The sequence below is a fragment of the Myotis daubentonii genome, chromosome 1 (assembly GCF_963259705.1).
Source record: "Myotis daubentonii chromosome 1, mMyoDau2.1, whole genome shotgun sequence".
In the NCBI taxonomy this organism is placed as follows: domain Eukaryota; kingdom Metazoa; phylum Chordata; class Mammalia; order Chiroptera; family Vespertilionidae; genus Myotis; species Myotis daubentonii.
Genome location: NC_081840.1, coordinates 179573875 through 179590571, shown reverse-complemented (window position 1 = coordinate 179590571; position 16697 = coordinate 179573875). Strand labels below are relative to the sequence as shown.

Sequence of the window (16697 nt, the reverse complement as noted above, 5' to 3'; positions counted from 1 at the left end):
AAGAAGTTTGCACTTGGCAAAGCTACACTAACCTTTCTACCTATCCAAATTTGTACAAAATAAATGTCAAATAGCAGTTAATATAAAAAGTATAGTACTTACTGCTATAATCACCATATCCATAGTAGTTGTTGTAACCAGTGTAGTCATATCCTCCATAACCACCGTAACCTGGGCTGTTATATCCATAGTTGCCATAGCCTTGATTCCAATAGTTACTATATCCCTGGTTCCAGTTTTGACTGGGGCCTGCAGCACATTAATAGGTTCACTAAAGTCAGAAGATCAGCAAAGATCTTTACTTCAGGATAATTAAAAAGCAGAAAAGCTTAAGATAGAGTAAACTTAGGCTCTAGCTTACCACCACCTCTTCCACGAGCTCTTCCTGAAAATCCTCCTCTAGATCCCCACTGTTGCTGTTGCTGATACTGTTCCTTTGACATGGCTACTTTTATTTCACACTAAAAAAAGAAAAATATTATACTGAATCAAAAAATAATATTGTTTTGAATTCAGAATGGCCAATACTGTCTAAAATACAGCTGGCTAATCTGTTTACCAACTAAAACCATTAGTACTTAAAAAAATAATTACTTCTGATATCAAAAAGTATTTGCTTGAAATACATTACTACATCCTACTTTTTAAAAAATGTATTTTGGTAAAGCCTAGACAAAAATTCACTCAAAAATAAAGTTTCATCCTGGCTAGTTTGTCTCAATTGGTTGGATATCACCTGAAAGGTGGCCAGTTTGATTCCCAGTCAGGACACATGCCTGGGGTTGCAGGCTCCATCCCTGGTTGGGGCCGTGCAGGAGGCTGCCGATCGATATTTCGCTCTCATATCAATGTTTTTGTCTTTTTCACCCTCTCCCTTCCTCTCTCTAAAAATCAATAAACAATATATTTTTTAAAAATTAGTTCCCGCCTTAGCCTGAGGACCAAAGGATCCGGGGTTGATTCCAGTCAAGGACACATACCTGGGGTTGCAAGCTCCTCCCCAGCCCTGGGCCCTAGTCAGGGCTCATGCAGGAGGCAACCAATCGATGTGTTTCTCTCACATCGATATTTCTCTGTCTTTCCCTCTCTTTAAAAATCAATGGAAAAATATCCTTGGGTGAGGAATAAAAAAATGTTTCTCTCTTGCTCCCCAATCAAACCAAAAAAAGTTGATCAATGACTGTGACAAACAAGGAGCCAATGAAACATCTTTAAAGCACAAGCATGTCAAAGAAAGCCTTTACAAAAAGCTGTATGATTATACTTTTTAAAAAGCTAGTTTTATAAGTCTGCAATTAAATGAAAGCTAACTTACTTTACTAAGTCCAACATTGTGGTATTTCTTTTCCATTATCTTCTTCACTGGTTCCTCTTCCTTAAAGGTAATAAAGCAGAATCCACGCCTCTTATTGGATTTGTCCATGGGGAGCTCTATGGATTCCACCTGGCATAAAAAAGTAAGTTTTAATGCCTTAGTTTGCACGTTACTAACAATAAGAGCACAACTTTAGTGGGGATAAGTGCACAAAGAAAACATATATTTGGCCCTCAGGCTCTAATATGCTGTGTCTCTCTCCATTAATTCTAATCTTTGAAAAGAATTCATCGAATTAGAACATCCACTCTTACCTAAAATGTCTTCAAACATATTTATAAAAACAAGTGTCACAGGAACTAATATTTGCTATCTAATTCAAAGGTCACAAACTCAAATGCCCATCAAGAACAAGCAGAAGGAAAGTCAATTTCAAGAAAAACAGAATAAAAGAGACCGCATTTGGGAGAAAATAGAGTGTGTTGAGGAGCACCGAAAACTGAAGAACATATGATTGCCCAAAGGTGGAAACGTCTACTCCCCTTAGATGGCTGTTGCATACAAGAAAGCAGTTCCAAAGTTGCTTACTCTTATAAATATTTAAGAAAGCTAGATATTCAGATTTTTGTGGGAAATATTTCCACTTCTAAATACTATCAAAACATGCTTCAGTTGTAAATCAAGCAAAAGATGCCTGCGAGCTATATCTGCAAACTATATTTGCAGCTCAAAGTCATATATTCCTCAGCTTTAAATCATTAATCCACAAAAGAAACTTCTATTTCACTGTCTATACTTAGCCTAATAAAATTTGCACATATACAAGTACTTAAATTAGAAGACACCAAACCCTATTCTTAATTCATTCTTTTCCTAATCTCAGCTGAACCATTTCCTTCTCTCAGGTAATCCAATCTGGATTTCTTCATGTTGTTTTATTTTTTCTATTAACATAGTAAACTCTATGAGATAAGAATGTCTATTTCATCTTTTTTACCATGCACAGCAGTGCTATGCATATAGTTCAATAAATGGAAAAATGCAATCATCCAACCTTTAAAGATCTGCTAATAATTCACAATATCATTGCAAAAATAATTGCATAATCTGTTTAAAACTTTGAAAAACTCTTAATGTGACAATTATATTCCACTAATCTGGAAAGAAAACTGGGTCAAAATATCACATACCTCACCAAAACCACCAAAGTACTCCCTTATTTTCTCTTCAGGTGTATCTGGAGAAAGGCCACCAACAAAAATTTTTTTAACAGGCTCTTTTGTTTTCATGGCTTTGGCCCTTTTAGGATCAATCACCTTCCCATTCAATTTATGTTCTTTCTGATCCATGACCTAAGGAAATTGAAGTTTTTTATTTTAAATATGTATATCTTAAGTTCAGAGACTAATATTAACTTATCTAAATATAATTATAGGTAAATTAATATAGCTAAGGCTAAGTATATGTTGACTGGCTCATGATTAAACTGTCAAATTGTAGTGATGTGACACCAGTATTTAAACATAAAGGTAAGAACCAGGATGGAAGACCAAAATCAATAACTACAAAACATCTCTAACTATCAGCAATAGAGAAATGATTGCCTCTTCTCCTTAGTCCAAGTCAAAATGACTCAGTTAAGTTTCTTGCTTAGCAAATTTCAAAAAAAAAGAACTGTACTTCTATAAACTTGTCCCAGCGCATCCTTTTTATTAGTCATCTTTAAGTCTCAATATTTTTAAAGTTAATTTTAATTTAGTAGAGCCTGGCACACAGAATACACGTATTCAATAAATTATTTTTATACTTGGGCATATTTTTAAATTTTTTATCAGAACTATAGTTGGTGCAGTAAACAATTATTGAATCTAACTCTTCATTAAATGTAATGGCGAGAACTGTATCTCTTCATATTATTGCAAAAGGGAAAATCACAAATGGGCAAATTAATTTTATCAAGCTATCAACATTTTTAATTATTAATTAATCAGAACACATAACACACTACCTTATCTACACTCTCCGACTCTTTAAACAGCACAAAGCCAAAACCCCTTGATCGCCCTGTGATAGGATCTAACTTCAGAGTGCAGTCTACAACTTCACCAAATTTGGAGAAGTAGTCCTTCAGATCTTTCTTTGTAGTGTCCCAGCTAAGGCCTCCTATAAACATTTTCCTGTAAAGACAAAAAGCAATATTAAAATGCTAAAAAAAAACACAAAAAAACAAAAACAAACTTTGCCCTAAGTATCGACATCAATAATCTCCTTTTTCAGACTGCACCAATTTACTGGGCAGTATGTGAAAATGTCATTCTTCCTACATAACCACATATCAAGAACACCCTATTCCAGTTTTGGAAAGTTTTGCTTTATCACTGCTGCGCCTGCATAATTACAATATAGTGAGCAAGCAGCAGATTAAGTTTTTTGACTTAGCAAAGATAATGTCTCCCCAAAGTAAAAAAAACCTGTACATTAAGTCTTTCTTAAATTACAAGTTAAATGTTGGTAACAGCAAAATACAGAATTTTAGCTTCAAATTTCCCTTCCAACCCTTCATTATACGTATAAAAAGGCTATTTATTCCCCACTGATCAGAGTGACAGCGTGTCTATGCTGAACTTCTTTTCTACTTAATAGTTCCCATTAACGAAACTCTTAGCACATACAATGGAAAATTCTAAATCTCACATCACAATTAAGTTGTTAACCAAGTTTTTTCATCTGAAGTCCTTAATAAAGACAAAAGTGATCATTGAACAATTCAGTGAACAAAAAGAATTATCCATTGAAGCACAATCCACTAATTAACCTAGATGAGTTATTTACAGTAGAACCTCAGTTAACCAGCAATAAAATATGTAAACCGTTAAAATGCTAAAAGTGACTGGTGGTAAATAGAAACCACTAAGACACTTTAAGAACAAAAATATATATTACTAAAAAATTTATCTTTTTGTAAACAGCAAAAGGCCATAAAGCTCAGATCTAGCAACTCTGTGATCCTTTTTAGATCTGTGCCCTAAGTGCGCCTCCACAAAAGAACTATCATATGACATACCTTCTACCCTTTAAAGAGACAGGACTGGAGATTTTTATTTTAAGGGTAAACTGTCAGAATTTGTTATGTGAGGGCTAACAATTTCATCAGGGAATAAAATCATCCTTGCTCACCGATTTATCATCTTTATAACTGGGGTGGGTCGGGGTAGGGATGGGGATGTGGTACTAACTTCCAGCTGTGGAAAGAAATTAAAGCAGAAAATATCAACACCTTGTGGGTTTTAAAATATTACCACTAAAGCCAATTCTTGCAACAAGAAGCCAATTTTATCCCTAGAATAAGATCTTGCTTCTGCTTCTCCCTAAAGATGCCAGATTAACTGAGGTGTTACTGATCTTACTATTTTACCCATGAACTTATTTTTACTTCTAATAACAAAGTTAACTTTTAATGAAAAAGAAATCTTACTTAAGGCATACATTGTGCTTCCCACTTCAGGTCAGGTTTTCAACTTGTACATGTTTCTAGAGTTGGGCCCTTTATATGCTTAACTTTCTGGATTTTCTCTGGTAAAATTTCCACGCTTAAAGTAACCTTTATTAACCCTTTTTTTGTATTTTATAATCAAATGAACATAACCAAAACATCCATGTTGTATAGGTATTCACATTTATTGCTAATTCAATGGGGGGAGGGAGGGAGTTGAGGTATTTTCAATTACATTTTCTTTCATTCAAGTAATACACCTTGTAATATCCAATCCTAGTCACTTAAGTTGCCTTAAACACCTTATTTTTTAACCTAAAGATCCAGAGAACTTCCTTCATAGATGAAAATTCATTACCAACATTTACACTTTCAAGGTTAGGACGTAACTCTTTTTAAAGATGAGAAAACTGACTAGTAAAGCAATGACCTCTTGCTCATTTATCCATTACAAGTTCCAGAACAGAAACAACTTCAAGCTGAAATTTAAATTTTAAATTACCAATTCTGTAAATATTAGTTTTCACCAATAATTTAGGTTTGAAATTATTTCAGCCTCTAAATATCTAACAGACCAGACACAAAATTTTCTTGCCTTTCAACTTTAGCTTTTTAAAATAAGGCTTTTGTATTTGAGACAAAACTAGTTTTAATTTTATTTTACCAAGGCAATGTTTATATTGGATTATCTTAAACTAAGAAAAAACAATCGCAAAGAAATAAATTCTAACACCAAGAATGAGGCATGTTCTATTATTACTCACAAGCCCCGAATGTCTTTTTTACAGCATAGGAAGTCAGTTTTCTTAAATATTAGATAAGCATACTAATTCATTAACTAGCCCTATAAAAGTGCTCTCCAAAGAAACTTCCCACCTTTAATAGTCTTTGGTAGAGAAGTCGTTAACTGTGTCTACCTCAGAACTGAAAAGGTCACTGAAGATGCTATCCTTCCTAATCCATCAAATTCCATTTTTAGAATATAAAATATTCTGGCCAACTGTAATTTATATATTAAGATTACTATTTCTCAAAATATTTAGAGCAAAACATGTAGAAAACTTCAGCTATCCAACACCTTTAAAGAACAAAAGCCAAATATTCCACCTTCCTTAAGGCACTGCCAGCCTTCCCAAATCTCTCTCCAACTGTTCTTTAGCATTCAATTATTTGGAATAAAATATTTTCATCTACAACATATCACCCTTCTGCCTTAATTAAGTAGAGTAATCATGATTTGACACTGTTCAGGTCAGTCATCCCAAATATATCATACTACTATAAATTAGAGCTATTTATTAACACACTTAGTACATCCCATGTCTTAGCAATTTTAGGAAGTTACTTCCATTTTTGCCAGGTTAGTCACCAGTTGCTGTTCTAAAAGGCCTTCCACCACCCATTTTGGTAGGATAGGTAGGTGAAATTCAAACTTTCCAAATTTTATGTAAAGTATACAGTAGTCTGAGTAAGAGTTTTAGTGGCTCTTCTGAGGCAAATGTATTTCCATTTGGTAGGCCAAAAATCACTTTTTCTTCTGCTCTAAGTATGGTTGCTGCATAACAGATTACCAGACAAGTAAATATACTACAATGAACACAAACTGTACCAAGTCCATTCGATCTGTACTAAATGGAACATATTAAATATAAATACATTCCATCTTTTATTCAATAGGTACACCAAAACATGAAAGTATGGTACAGTAAAGTGTTATCTGAATTCTGGATAAATGGGAACTTATTTTGCCTCTCTAGAACATCAGCACTCTGACATGCTCTCCCTCAAATTGAGATGGTATAAGATGATACCAATTTAAAATCTCTATGTTTTATATTATTGTATCTTGCTTAAAGCACAATACCTATTGTCCATCCAGATTACCTCTGCTGCCTTGAATACAAAGACTGACTTCCAAGATGCTGTCACTCCTGCAGAGATGTGCAAACACTTTACAATGAAGTACAGATAGAACGTCAGAAAATCCTAAGCAGCCAAGTTATAACTACATCACAAGATTTGTTCAAGTACCAACAAAAACGAGCTCCTAATGCTGGAATACAGTTTAAAATTTGATCTTTAGTTTTAAAAGTAAATCAATAACCCCAATTAAAATGTAGGACTTCACCTACAGTAATTTATTAACCATTGAGTTTTTGAATTCTACCTATAAGGTATTTAGCACCCCAAAGGCAATATACTATTCAATTTAGAACACCCACTCAACAATTGAAGTCTCTACTTTTACTGATATTGATTTTACCCCATATTACAGTAAATGACAGGCAAAATTTATAACTGAGTGCAAATGACTTATCTAAATGCTATCCAGTGTCTTTTAGAAATTTAGGCTGCTTTGTAGGATATACTTTAGAGAAAATAAATTTAGAGGCAGTAAACCAAAATCCTACCTCCACCACTTACTAACTGTGACCCCAAAGGGGGAAAAAAATTCCATGATTGTTTCCACATCTATAAAAGAAAACAAAACAAAAGACTAAGAGCCTACCTTAAATTAGCATATTAAAAGGGCACAGAACATAGTCTGATGCTCAATGAAAATAAGTTATTATTTAGAAGTGGTAGAGCACAATCTAAATATCTAAATATAATTTAACAAAGCAACTTTTTCATGTATTCAATGGCATAACTTAAATCTGCATAAACTATATGACATTTCCAACATTAAGAGGAAAGGTCAGGATGAATTTTATATAATGGATCCTAAGATTATTTTCAGACTTAACGCAGAAATTTTTAAATATCCCATGTAAAAAAATGTATGTAGAGTGAAAATCAGGTTGTCTAAGACTAAAGTTTAATTCCAAAAATCATCTTATGACTACTGTGTCTCTACATAAACACCAGTCTGTACTCTACACCAGTTAATGTTAGTAAGGAATAATTTCAAAATATAAAAGGCAATACATATGGAGCAGAGCTGGTTGGTGGGAAATGCTCTGATATAATACTTCTATTTTTTTCCCATCTAAGGAACTTTTTCTCTGTACTTTTGAGGTCATTGGGTTTAACATTCCAAAACCAACAGTATTTTATTTCAAGTTACTTCCCCTAACAAGTCTTTAGTGTGAAATATCTTATTCAAGGTAAAATTATAAGCATCATTAGACTTTCAATTTTGGAATAGGGACCCGCTCCCTGCCCCCCGTCTCCCGCCCCCCCCCCCCAATTCTATAACTCTCAAACACTTCCGAACAAATCACGATCTTCGTACGTGGTTTCATAACAAGTTCTGACAGTTTAAAAAATACAACAAAATGTAAACGTGATTTACATTTCAAGTATTTGACTAGCCAATCACTGTCACCTTTCAAAATGTTACTCAAGCATACCACTAACCTTTATTTAAATAAATTTCTTGGTATTTTATCACTGTAGTTATTCCTTTAAAATCTTAAATTAAGTATAATGAAATCTCACCAACACTTTTTTCCCCCTTAGAAATTATAGATTTTAAAGCCACCAGTTACCTATAATGGAAGGGATGGGTTTACTTTTTTCAACTAAATAGTATCACATTAATCATTTTAGATTCTGTGTAAAACATACCTTTAGAAATAGTTTGCAAACTTTTAGCAAGTCATTATAAAACATTAATTTTTCTAGCTTAGTATATTATTAAATGTCATTACTTTATACTTTAGAATGAACTGAAATGACAAAAGAAAAACTAAGTTGAAAACGTAATAGCTAATAAACTAAACATGACCGGTTTTAAATAAACTTTAAAGGTTTAACCTCAAATCTCCCCTTTTTCTTCATTTTATTCCAAGACAGGAATGACATCTTGTATTTTTACTTTTCAAATAAACTCTCAAGTTTTGTAAGTCCCATCTACCTAGGGGTTAAGGAATAGGGTTTCCTTAACCTAGAGGCTAAGGTTCTGGTTAACTGAGATTACTACATTCACTATTCTATAACAATATGCATTGGAAATCAATTTAAATATCAACACTAAACTCAGAAAATGATTTTTATCTTTACTGATGAAATTTAAGAATCCCGCAATTCTTTAACTTTTTAATAGTATAAGGGAAAAATTATAGAAGATTCATCCCATGACATTGTTGGTTGCTTTTTTATTACTTGCTAATAGTTTTCACCTTTTTCAAAGGGCTACAGGGGGATTTTCCTAGTTGTTTGGGCTTTGTGATAGTTTCAAGTCTAGGTAAGCAGGAATTTACAGAACATGACCCAATACTTTAAACTATCACCCTAACTATTGGCCAAACACTGCCAATAAGTCTTCCCACCCCACCTCTCTTAAATATCTAGCTCCAATGCACAATATAATACTCCAGAAACTAAAACATGCTTACCTTTACTCCACAGGAGTAAATCACTGGCAGTATCTACTATTAAGACACAGGACAAATACACACAAACTGAAAGCAAGCTATGTAGTCAATCTTCCTGTGGTGAGCAGTTGTCTCCAACACATAGATCAGCAAACCAAGTAACAAACATGTTATATTACCTGAGACCACACTGTTGGAAGTGAAGTAAGAGAAACAGATCCCACGCTTCCAGCATCCAGTTCAGTGCCCTATCTACTAAAATGTTGAAGCAGAACTAAAGTGAAATAAAACTTTGAACTAACAAAAGTTATGTTTCACTCCATTTGTGAACTTGCACACCTCTGAGGTGCACAACTTTAAGTAGAATAGGAAAGAAGTTCCTTTTTAAATGTTTTCAAATATGGCATGTATCACTTGAAGACTAAAATGAACCATCCTACATGTTGGTCATAAATCACAGTAGAAAAGACTTTCTTATATTAGGGTAGCCTTACATGACAGAATACTCAGGCAATATTAAAACTACACAGTGAATAAACAACTAGTTTATAGATGTCACACGACTTGAGGAAAAACAGGCTAAGGCAAGTATATTTATCTCAAAAATGAGCACCGAAAAACTTCAATGATATTCTCTAATTCCAAACCCATAAGGTCAGGTGATTTTTATAGTATCTTATATGTTCATTACCTCAAGACTTGGGGACATCAATTGCTACAATTAAAACACTGGAAACCTGTCAAAGGTTCCAAAGAATGCTATAATTCAAACCCCATCTACTCAGGGTCTCAAGTTTACTGACTCAAAGGCCAGTAAAGTTGGCATGAGACTGTTCTAAAATTGTTTTACAGAGCAAATAGTGTTCAGAATGCCCCAAAGCACCAGCGTATACTATGATCTCAAATATTTAAAACAAAAACGTATAGTCCCATTTCTTAAAAATTAAAAGGAGAACCTATATTTCCAAACAAGCTAATCACACTAGAGTTTATACACTAGTAATTAGATCAAACATCCTATTATTAGAAAAGTATTGCTATAACTGAATAGAACTATTTTGCTTCCTGCCCAATCCAATGCAAACCAGTCAATGTACCTATTTTGTAAAAGTGTCTAAAAGCTAATTATAGTTTTCCACTGAGCATGAGAATTTAACAATTGCTTTGCTACATGGCATGTCCATTTTGCCAGACACTAATTTTCGAGCATCTATCTTAACAGAACTGCAGCCCTGTGGAGAACATGAGTCCATACCCAAAGAGGAAACTCCAATGCAAAAGCTTCTCAATAAAAATTAAGATATTAAAGTTGGAAAGATTAAAATGAAGTGAATTCAGGAAGGCATTTTATTATGAAAATTACTCCAAAAGCCCATAGTAAACTGTGGAAACATCTATTCGAGGTATGTAATAGGCATGCCCTCCTCAAAACTGCTGTTTAGTCTTATATTCAGATTTTGAGAAAACTTTTAAGTCTACAACACAATGATTTTAAAAATATTTTAGTATGAAACTGTAATCACTTTATTCCCAAGTTAGAATTGCAAAAAGAAATACATGCAGAAATGTGTTTAAGAAATTAAATTTACATGATTTTACATCTAGTAAGCAGTCTTATCCTCACTATTGAGACTATTATGAAATTGCTGTCCAATGTCCCTCAAACAGGAAGACAAGGAAAAAGGATAGGGTGGCAAGTGCACAGACACAAAAAAGTTGTTTAATGGTCTTGAGGGGGTTTTTTTTGTTCAAAAAGTAAAACAGTATTATATTAATAGGATGAGGCTGGGTGGGAAATAATTTTAAAAGGTCAAATATTAAGACTTTAAAAATGAAAAGTATTATTTGTTAAATGTAAATTTGCTTAAAGTGCACCTCCTATTTTCAATAGGTAATAATCAGACTGAATCTAAAACTTTCATTAAACTATAAATATTTAACTGCCAATTTTTCCTGAGAGGTCACTCAAAAAACTTGTGAAGTTATACTACTGGGTAGCGAGGCAAGTATAATTCTTACAAGAGTAAAACAATAACCTAAGTTTATGGTCCTTTCAAATTACTGAAAATAATTGCTTACACAAGATTTGGAAATATATAATGGAGTAGAAAAACCAAGTACAGTTATCCTTTAATCTTAGTGTGTCACTATTAGCAGTAACGTATCAGTATGAGAGTATAATTTTCATCAGAAACATTTTTATTTTTTATGTCCAACTCTGACCCCAGTTTCTTCTTTTGCTTTTCCCTTTAGACTACTGCTGCTTCCAATCTGCTTTATCTCCAATATAAAACTGGACAGATTTCCGTGGATGAGAATACAGTAACAAGAAAAGCTCAAGTTAAATGTTATCCCTACTGGGCTCTTTGTAGAATGTAATTTGTACATGTAAGTCAGCTATCTATTACTGGCCCTCCATGCTCCAGTAGTGGTGGATAAAAAAACTCCTGGAAAACTCTAATATAATCCTAAAGAAAGACTGAGCTTTAGAGAAAAGGAATAATATAAAAAAGTCAATCTACTAGCCTTCCCAAGAGAAGTCATGCAACTGTGAACATGTCAACCAACTGTAATTAACATTCCAGCCAAATCACACAAAATAAAAAATCTAATTTAAGACCTTTAGTGGAAAGCCACATCAGCCCACCTTTGAATAGTACATATCAATTCTTAAAGGTATATTTGTAAATAAATAGGTTTGGTGATAAAATACAGTTTTGCATATATATATACACAATGCTACTTTTAAAATTATTTTACTTTTGACATCTCCTGAATATTTCAGTATTTAACATGCAAGACATTTTAAACACAAGATTTTATATCAAGTAACCTTCACATTTAGCACTAAACTTATAATTCCAAAATTATCTTTTTCTTAAAAACAAAAATAAAATTAGAAATTTGTTGTTTTTTCTTGCCCAGATTAAAAAAAAATCATTACTAATTATATTAAGCTTTAATTGGCCAAACCACAATTACATGCATTACCACAGAACAAAAACCATGTAATAGCATCAGTTTTGCCCAAAGATCACTCATGATACCTAAAAAGGTTTTATATCCCAGGTACAAGATATCCTACTGTACTAATGTCTAGAATTTCCTGGGGAGTCAATGGGCAACAAACCAAAACACAGCCTCTCCAAGTTATGACTATTGAAACCTTTATAATACAGAAATAAAATGTAAAAGTTTTACCATTCTTCCCGCTGTGTCGTCGCTGCTTCAGAGTGTCGTGGGGAGGAGTTTGAATGGCTAGGGAATTAACAACCGGTACAGCAACCAATCAAAATTCTAGTTTTAGTTTTTGACATTGTTAGGGTTAAAAACTTTAATTAATTTACACTTCAGTTCAACAGTAGATAACTACAAAGGCAGCTACTTTGTGATTTGAAAAATCAAGGTTAACAGGAAGCCTGCCCCAAACAGCAAGTTATACAATTACTCATTCTGGTACCTCTGCCCAAATAACAGAATTCAGAAAACAAAAACCAAAATAGTAAGGCTTAAGTTTCCAAATATTTAACATAACCCTTTCTTAAATTAAGCTATACATTATTCAAGATTAATTAAGAAAAGCTAGTTTCCTATCCCACCTCGTCTCCCAGTCAGCAGTCAGCAAACAGCCGGACAAGTCTGTCTGGGCTTAGATTAAATCCTGTACTCCAAAGTGCTTCTCTCTCCTCCCTCCAAATCTTGTGCTCTTTCCCAACTGCTTTTACCTTCCAACACTTTTCCCCTTGTTATAATGAAATAAGTTCTCACACACACACTACAAAAAGGATTGGAAGCTTAACCCAAGATCGGTAGTAACAGGAGTTAAGAAAACCCAACCAAGAACCCCGATTTAGTCCCTCCTGCTAACTCCCGCTCCCAAATGCTGCATTTTAATATATATTAAGTGCAGCTTTAAGTAAGGTGCACAACCATTTCCAATGGGAGGGAGCAAGTTACTATTTAAAAACCTGCAAAACAAAAAAGTTATGCCATAGCATAAGACAGGATTTGTTCATTTTTTAAAAGGCTGGTGGGCCTCCTGTAACAGTGGGTAAGAGCAGGAAGGAGAAATCAAGAGACCAAAAAAAGGATCCTGGGCCCCGGGTGGGGGAAAAAGGATTTTGTAAAAAAAAAAAATGGAAATGGCACAGAAAAAGTAAAGTGGGTAAGAGTACCATCCGTAGGAACCAAGGGGGAACCCAGCAGCTGAGAGCGAGAGAAGGGTGCGTGGTGAGTGCAGCGCGGCGGGTGGGGGCAGGGCAGCCCGCAGCCCGAGGCAGAACAGTTCCCGTCCAGGGCCGGCCCCGCCGACCGGGAACTGACCCGGAGCCGTGGGGCAGAACCAAGGCACCCACAGGCGAGGCGACTCGGGGACTTTCGCCTCGTCCAATCTGTCCCCTAGGCTGAAAAATAGGGGCTAGGGTAAGCAAGCCGCTGTGCGATAGCGTACAGTAAAAAAAAGCGAAGAGATCGAGGCCAAACTTCTTCAAAATACTAAAAAATAAATAAATAAAAGTCGGCCTGAAGCCGAAACGGGAGCACAGGTGGAAGCCTACACGTTCCCCAAAGCAGGTACTCTGTAAAACAATCGCATCGTCTCGGGATGCTGGAGCGAGTCGCCCCAAATAAACCTTAGTTGCATAAAGGCTTGGTATCTGTCTGCATTTTTTACGCCCTGGACTTCAGAAACCGGGAGCAGTCAAGACGGGGACGAGGGGGGGAAGGTGCCCTCGACAGGCGGGAAAAAATCCTGGCGGCTAAGTCGGTGGGAGGAGACGCAGGGCAAGGGAGGGAATAAGGGCGGGCCGCGGAGCAGCGTGGTGATGGCTAAAGGTGGAAACGTGTGTGATGGGGGAGGGGGCGGCGGGCGGGCACGGGGCGAAGGCAGTGAGCGCCCCCGGGGATCCCCGCGGCGAGAAGAGGGGCACAGCGCCAGGCGGCTGCAGGGGGACCCGGAGGGCGAGCGGAGAGCGGGAGCGAGGCCTAATGGCGGGGAGCGGGAAGGGGGAGGGGGGAGAGTTGGGCCTGGCTATCCCGGGCCGCCCCTTACTCACCCTTCATCCTCCTCGTTCTTACTGGCATCGATCTTCGCCCCCTCCGACTCGGCGCTGCTCCCTTCGGTGCCTCCGGCCGCGGTGCCGCCCCCGGTCCCGGCTCCGCTTCCCGCCGCCGCCGATGCCCCTGGCGCCGCCGCCACCATGGCTCCCTCCTGCTCGCCCGCCGAGCCGCCTACCGCCGCCGTTGCCGCCGCCGCCGCGCCGTCGCCTCCGAACTGCTCCTCCGACATCGTGCTACTGCCTCCGCCGCCGAAGAGACGACACCCGCCGCCGCCGCCGCCGCGAACCGAAACTAGCAGCAAAGTAATCCCCGCCGCTGCCGCGCGCCCGCCGTACCGCGCGAGGCACACAACAAGGCAGCGAAGGCGCGCGCGGCTGCGAAGGCTCCTGCGCCTCTATCTGGCCTGCCCGCCTCGCCTCCTGCTCTCGCGCGGCGCGCACTCCCGCTCTCGGCCGCGGCACTAAAAAAGAATCGGCAGCAGCGGCGGCCGCGCTTGCCTCCTCCTCGCTTTAATGGCGCCGCCGCGGACCACCTAAAATGGCCGACGGAAGAACGGCGCGTCCCGGTCACGTGACGCGCGAGCGCGCCCTTTGCACCTCCCCCGCCCCCTCGACAGCTATTTTTTTTTTTCCCCTTCCTCCTCGGTCCCGCCTTCTCGCTCCCTTTTATACCTTCTGGCTTGCGCCGCGCCGCGCCGCACAGCGTGGGGCCTTTAAAAGGAACCGGAAGTGGCGTTCGATAAGACGGCCGCGCGGGGACCATCGAGAACAAGGAGCGCGGTGTCGAAGGCGCGGCTAGAGATTTCCCTTCCTCGGCCCCGCCCCCGGGGGTTCCGGGCTGGCTTCCACCCCCACCCGACCTGCACTCCTCAGCGGCGGGCGGGGGCCGGGCGGCCGGCGCGCCTGCGGCGTGGAGGTGGAGCTGGGAGGGACGCACGCGCTGCCCCTTCAGTCCGAGTGGTTCCCCGTCGGAGGAAGGAGGCTTCCCCGCGGTGCGGTCTCCGAGCCGCGTCCGCTCTGCCCGGAGCGGCGCCTGGCGGTGCCCCGCTCGTCGCCCGGCCGCGGGGCGCCGCGGCGGCTGCGCGCGGGCACTGACTGCGGCCGCTCCGCCCGCCGGCGTCGCCCGGGTGACATTGAGGTTTCCCCGGCGGCCGCCTCCACGCGTGCCCACCTCCGGCGGGCGGGCCGAGGCCACTGGCGATTAGTTCTTTTTTCGTTTAGGATGGGTTTTCCAAAGTAAGAGTTTTCCGTGCCTGCTTTTCTCCTGAAAAGTTTTCGTCTAAAGAAGGAGGTAACTTGTGTGTTTTAAGGAACAGGGGTGGTTTTGCTTTGCTTGCTTTCTTTGAAATCCTGAAACCTTACCACGATTATTTGAAAATACTGGGAGTTGGGAAGTGTTAGATCAGCCCAGGGTTCATTTCATTTTAATGACTTTTAGTCCTTGTCCTAAGTAGACTATATAAATGCTGTGAATCATCTTTACAAGGTGTCCGAGTTTGCTGTGTGGGCGGCCGGGGTGTGTTTTTCACACACCGCTAGGCGTTTCGTGCAGGGTAACAGTAAATGTCTTTAATAGACCTGTTAGAAATCCCAAATGCCTTGGCTGAAAGCTGGATTATTTGGGCTTTGAGACTTGCAGGTTCATGCAGTACACCCAGAAGAAAATACAGTTTCTAGGTGCTTCTTTACGCAACAAGTAATTATTTGCTTGTTTAGCATGTGCCCAGGAGTTGGGGAAACAAAGATTAATGCAAAATACAGCAAAGAACTCTGAAGAGTTTAAATATTTGTTTTCTGCTCTGTAACTAAATGAACACTATCCAAAAATCTCATAGGAAGATTAAAAATACCTAATTTTCATTATTAATCAAGTTAGCAAAATTTACATTACCAAATAATCAAAACTCAAGAGTACAGATCAAATTCTGAAAGTGCCCTAAAAATAGAATCTTACTAGTACAGTAGAGGGAATATAGTCGATAATATTGTAATAACTGTGTATGTTATTAAGGCAGATGGTACTAGAGCCAGCCGTGGGCAAACTACGGCCCACGGGCAGGATCCGGCCAGTTTGAAATGAATAAAACTAAAAAAAAAAAAAAAAAAAAGACCGTACCCTTTTATGTAATGATGTTTACTTTGAATTTATATTAGTTCACACAAACACTCCATCCATGCTTTTGTTCTGGCCCTCCGGTCCAGTTTAAGAACCCATTGTGGCCCTCGAGTCAAAAAGTTTGCCCACCCCTGTGACTTATCATAAGTTATATAAATGTCTAATCACTATTCTATACACCTGAAACTAATATAAAGTTGAATGTTAACTGTAATTGAAAACTAAAAAGAATACACATATATATTCTTACTGAATTACTGTATTAAGCAAATCACACACAGGCAATGTCAAGATCAGGTATGTCTCCACCTGTCAAAATAGTAGCTGAGGAGAAAGTAGGTATTTGTACTCAAGCCAAATATTCCAATTTAGAGACAACTAAGGAGATCACCTGAAG

At 38.3% G+C, this 16697-nt stretch overlaps 1 protein-coding gene across 7 annotated transcripts in view; it reads right to left on the bottom strand.

Moving 5' to 3' along the window:
• HNRNPD (heterogeneous nuclear ribonucleoprotein D) overlaps positions 1-14781 on the bottom strand; it is a 17376-nt gene extending 2595 nt beyond the window's left edge. The window contains exons 1-9 of one of the 7 annotated variants that reach the window (XM_059667326.1): positions 14182-14203; positions 12329-12385; positions 6693-6739; positions 4493-4557; positions 3324-3492; positions 2506-2667; positions 1316-1444; positions 362-461; positions 103-249 (exon numbers count right to left, since the gene is read on the bottom strand). In XM_059667326.1, coding sequence (XP_059523309.1) covers positions 103-249; positions 362-461; positions 1316-1444; positions 2506-2667; positions 3324-3492; positions 4493-4557; positions 6693-6739; positions 12329-12385; positions 14182-14188 — 883 coding nt within the window. In that variant the 5' untranslated portion in view covers positions 14189-14203. Of the gene's footprint in view, positions 1-102; positions 250-361; positions 462-1315; positions 1445-2505; positions 2668-3323; positions 3493-4492; positions 4558-6692; positions 6740-12328; positions 12386-14181 lie in introns of all 7 variants that reach the window. The other 6 variants (XR_009448868.1, XM_059667305.1, XR_009448870.1 and 3 more) reach the window with 6 other exon arrangements.
• Between the last annotated feature and the right edge of the window lie 1916 nt (positions 14782-16697).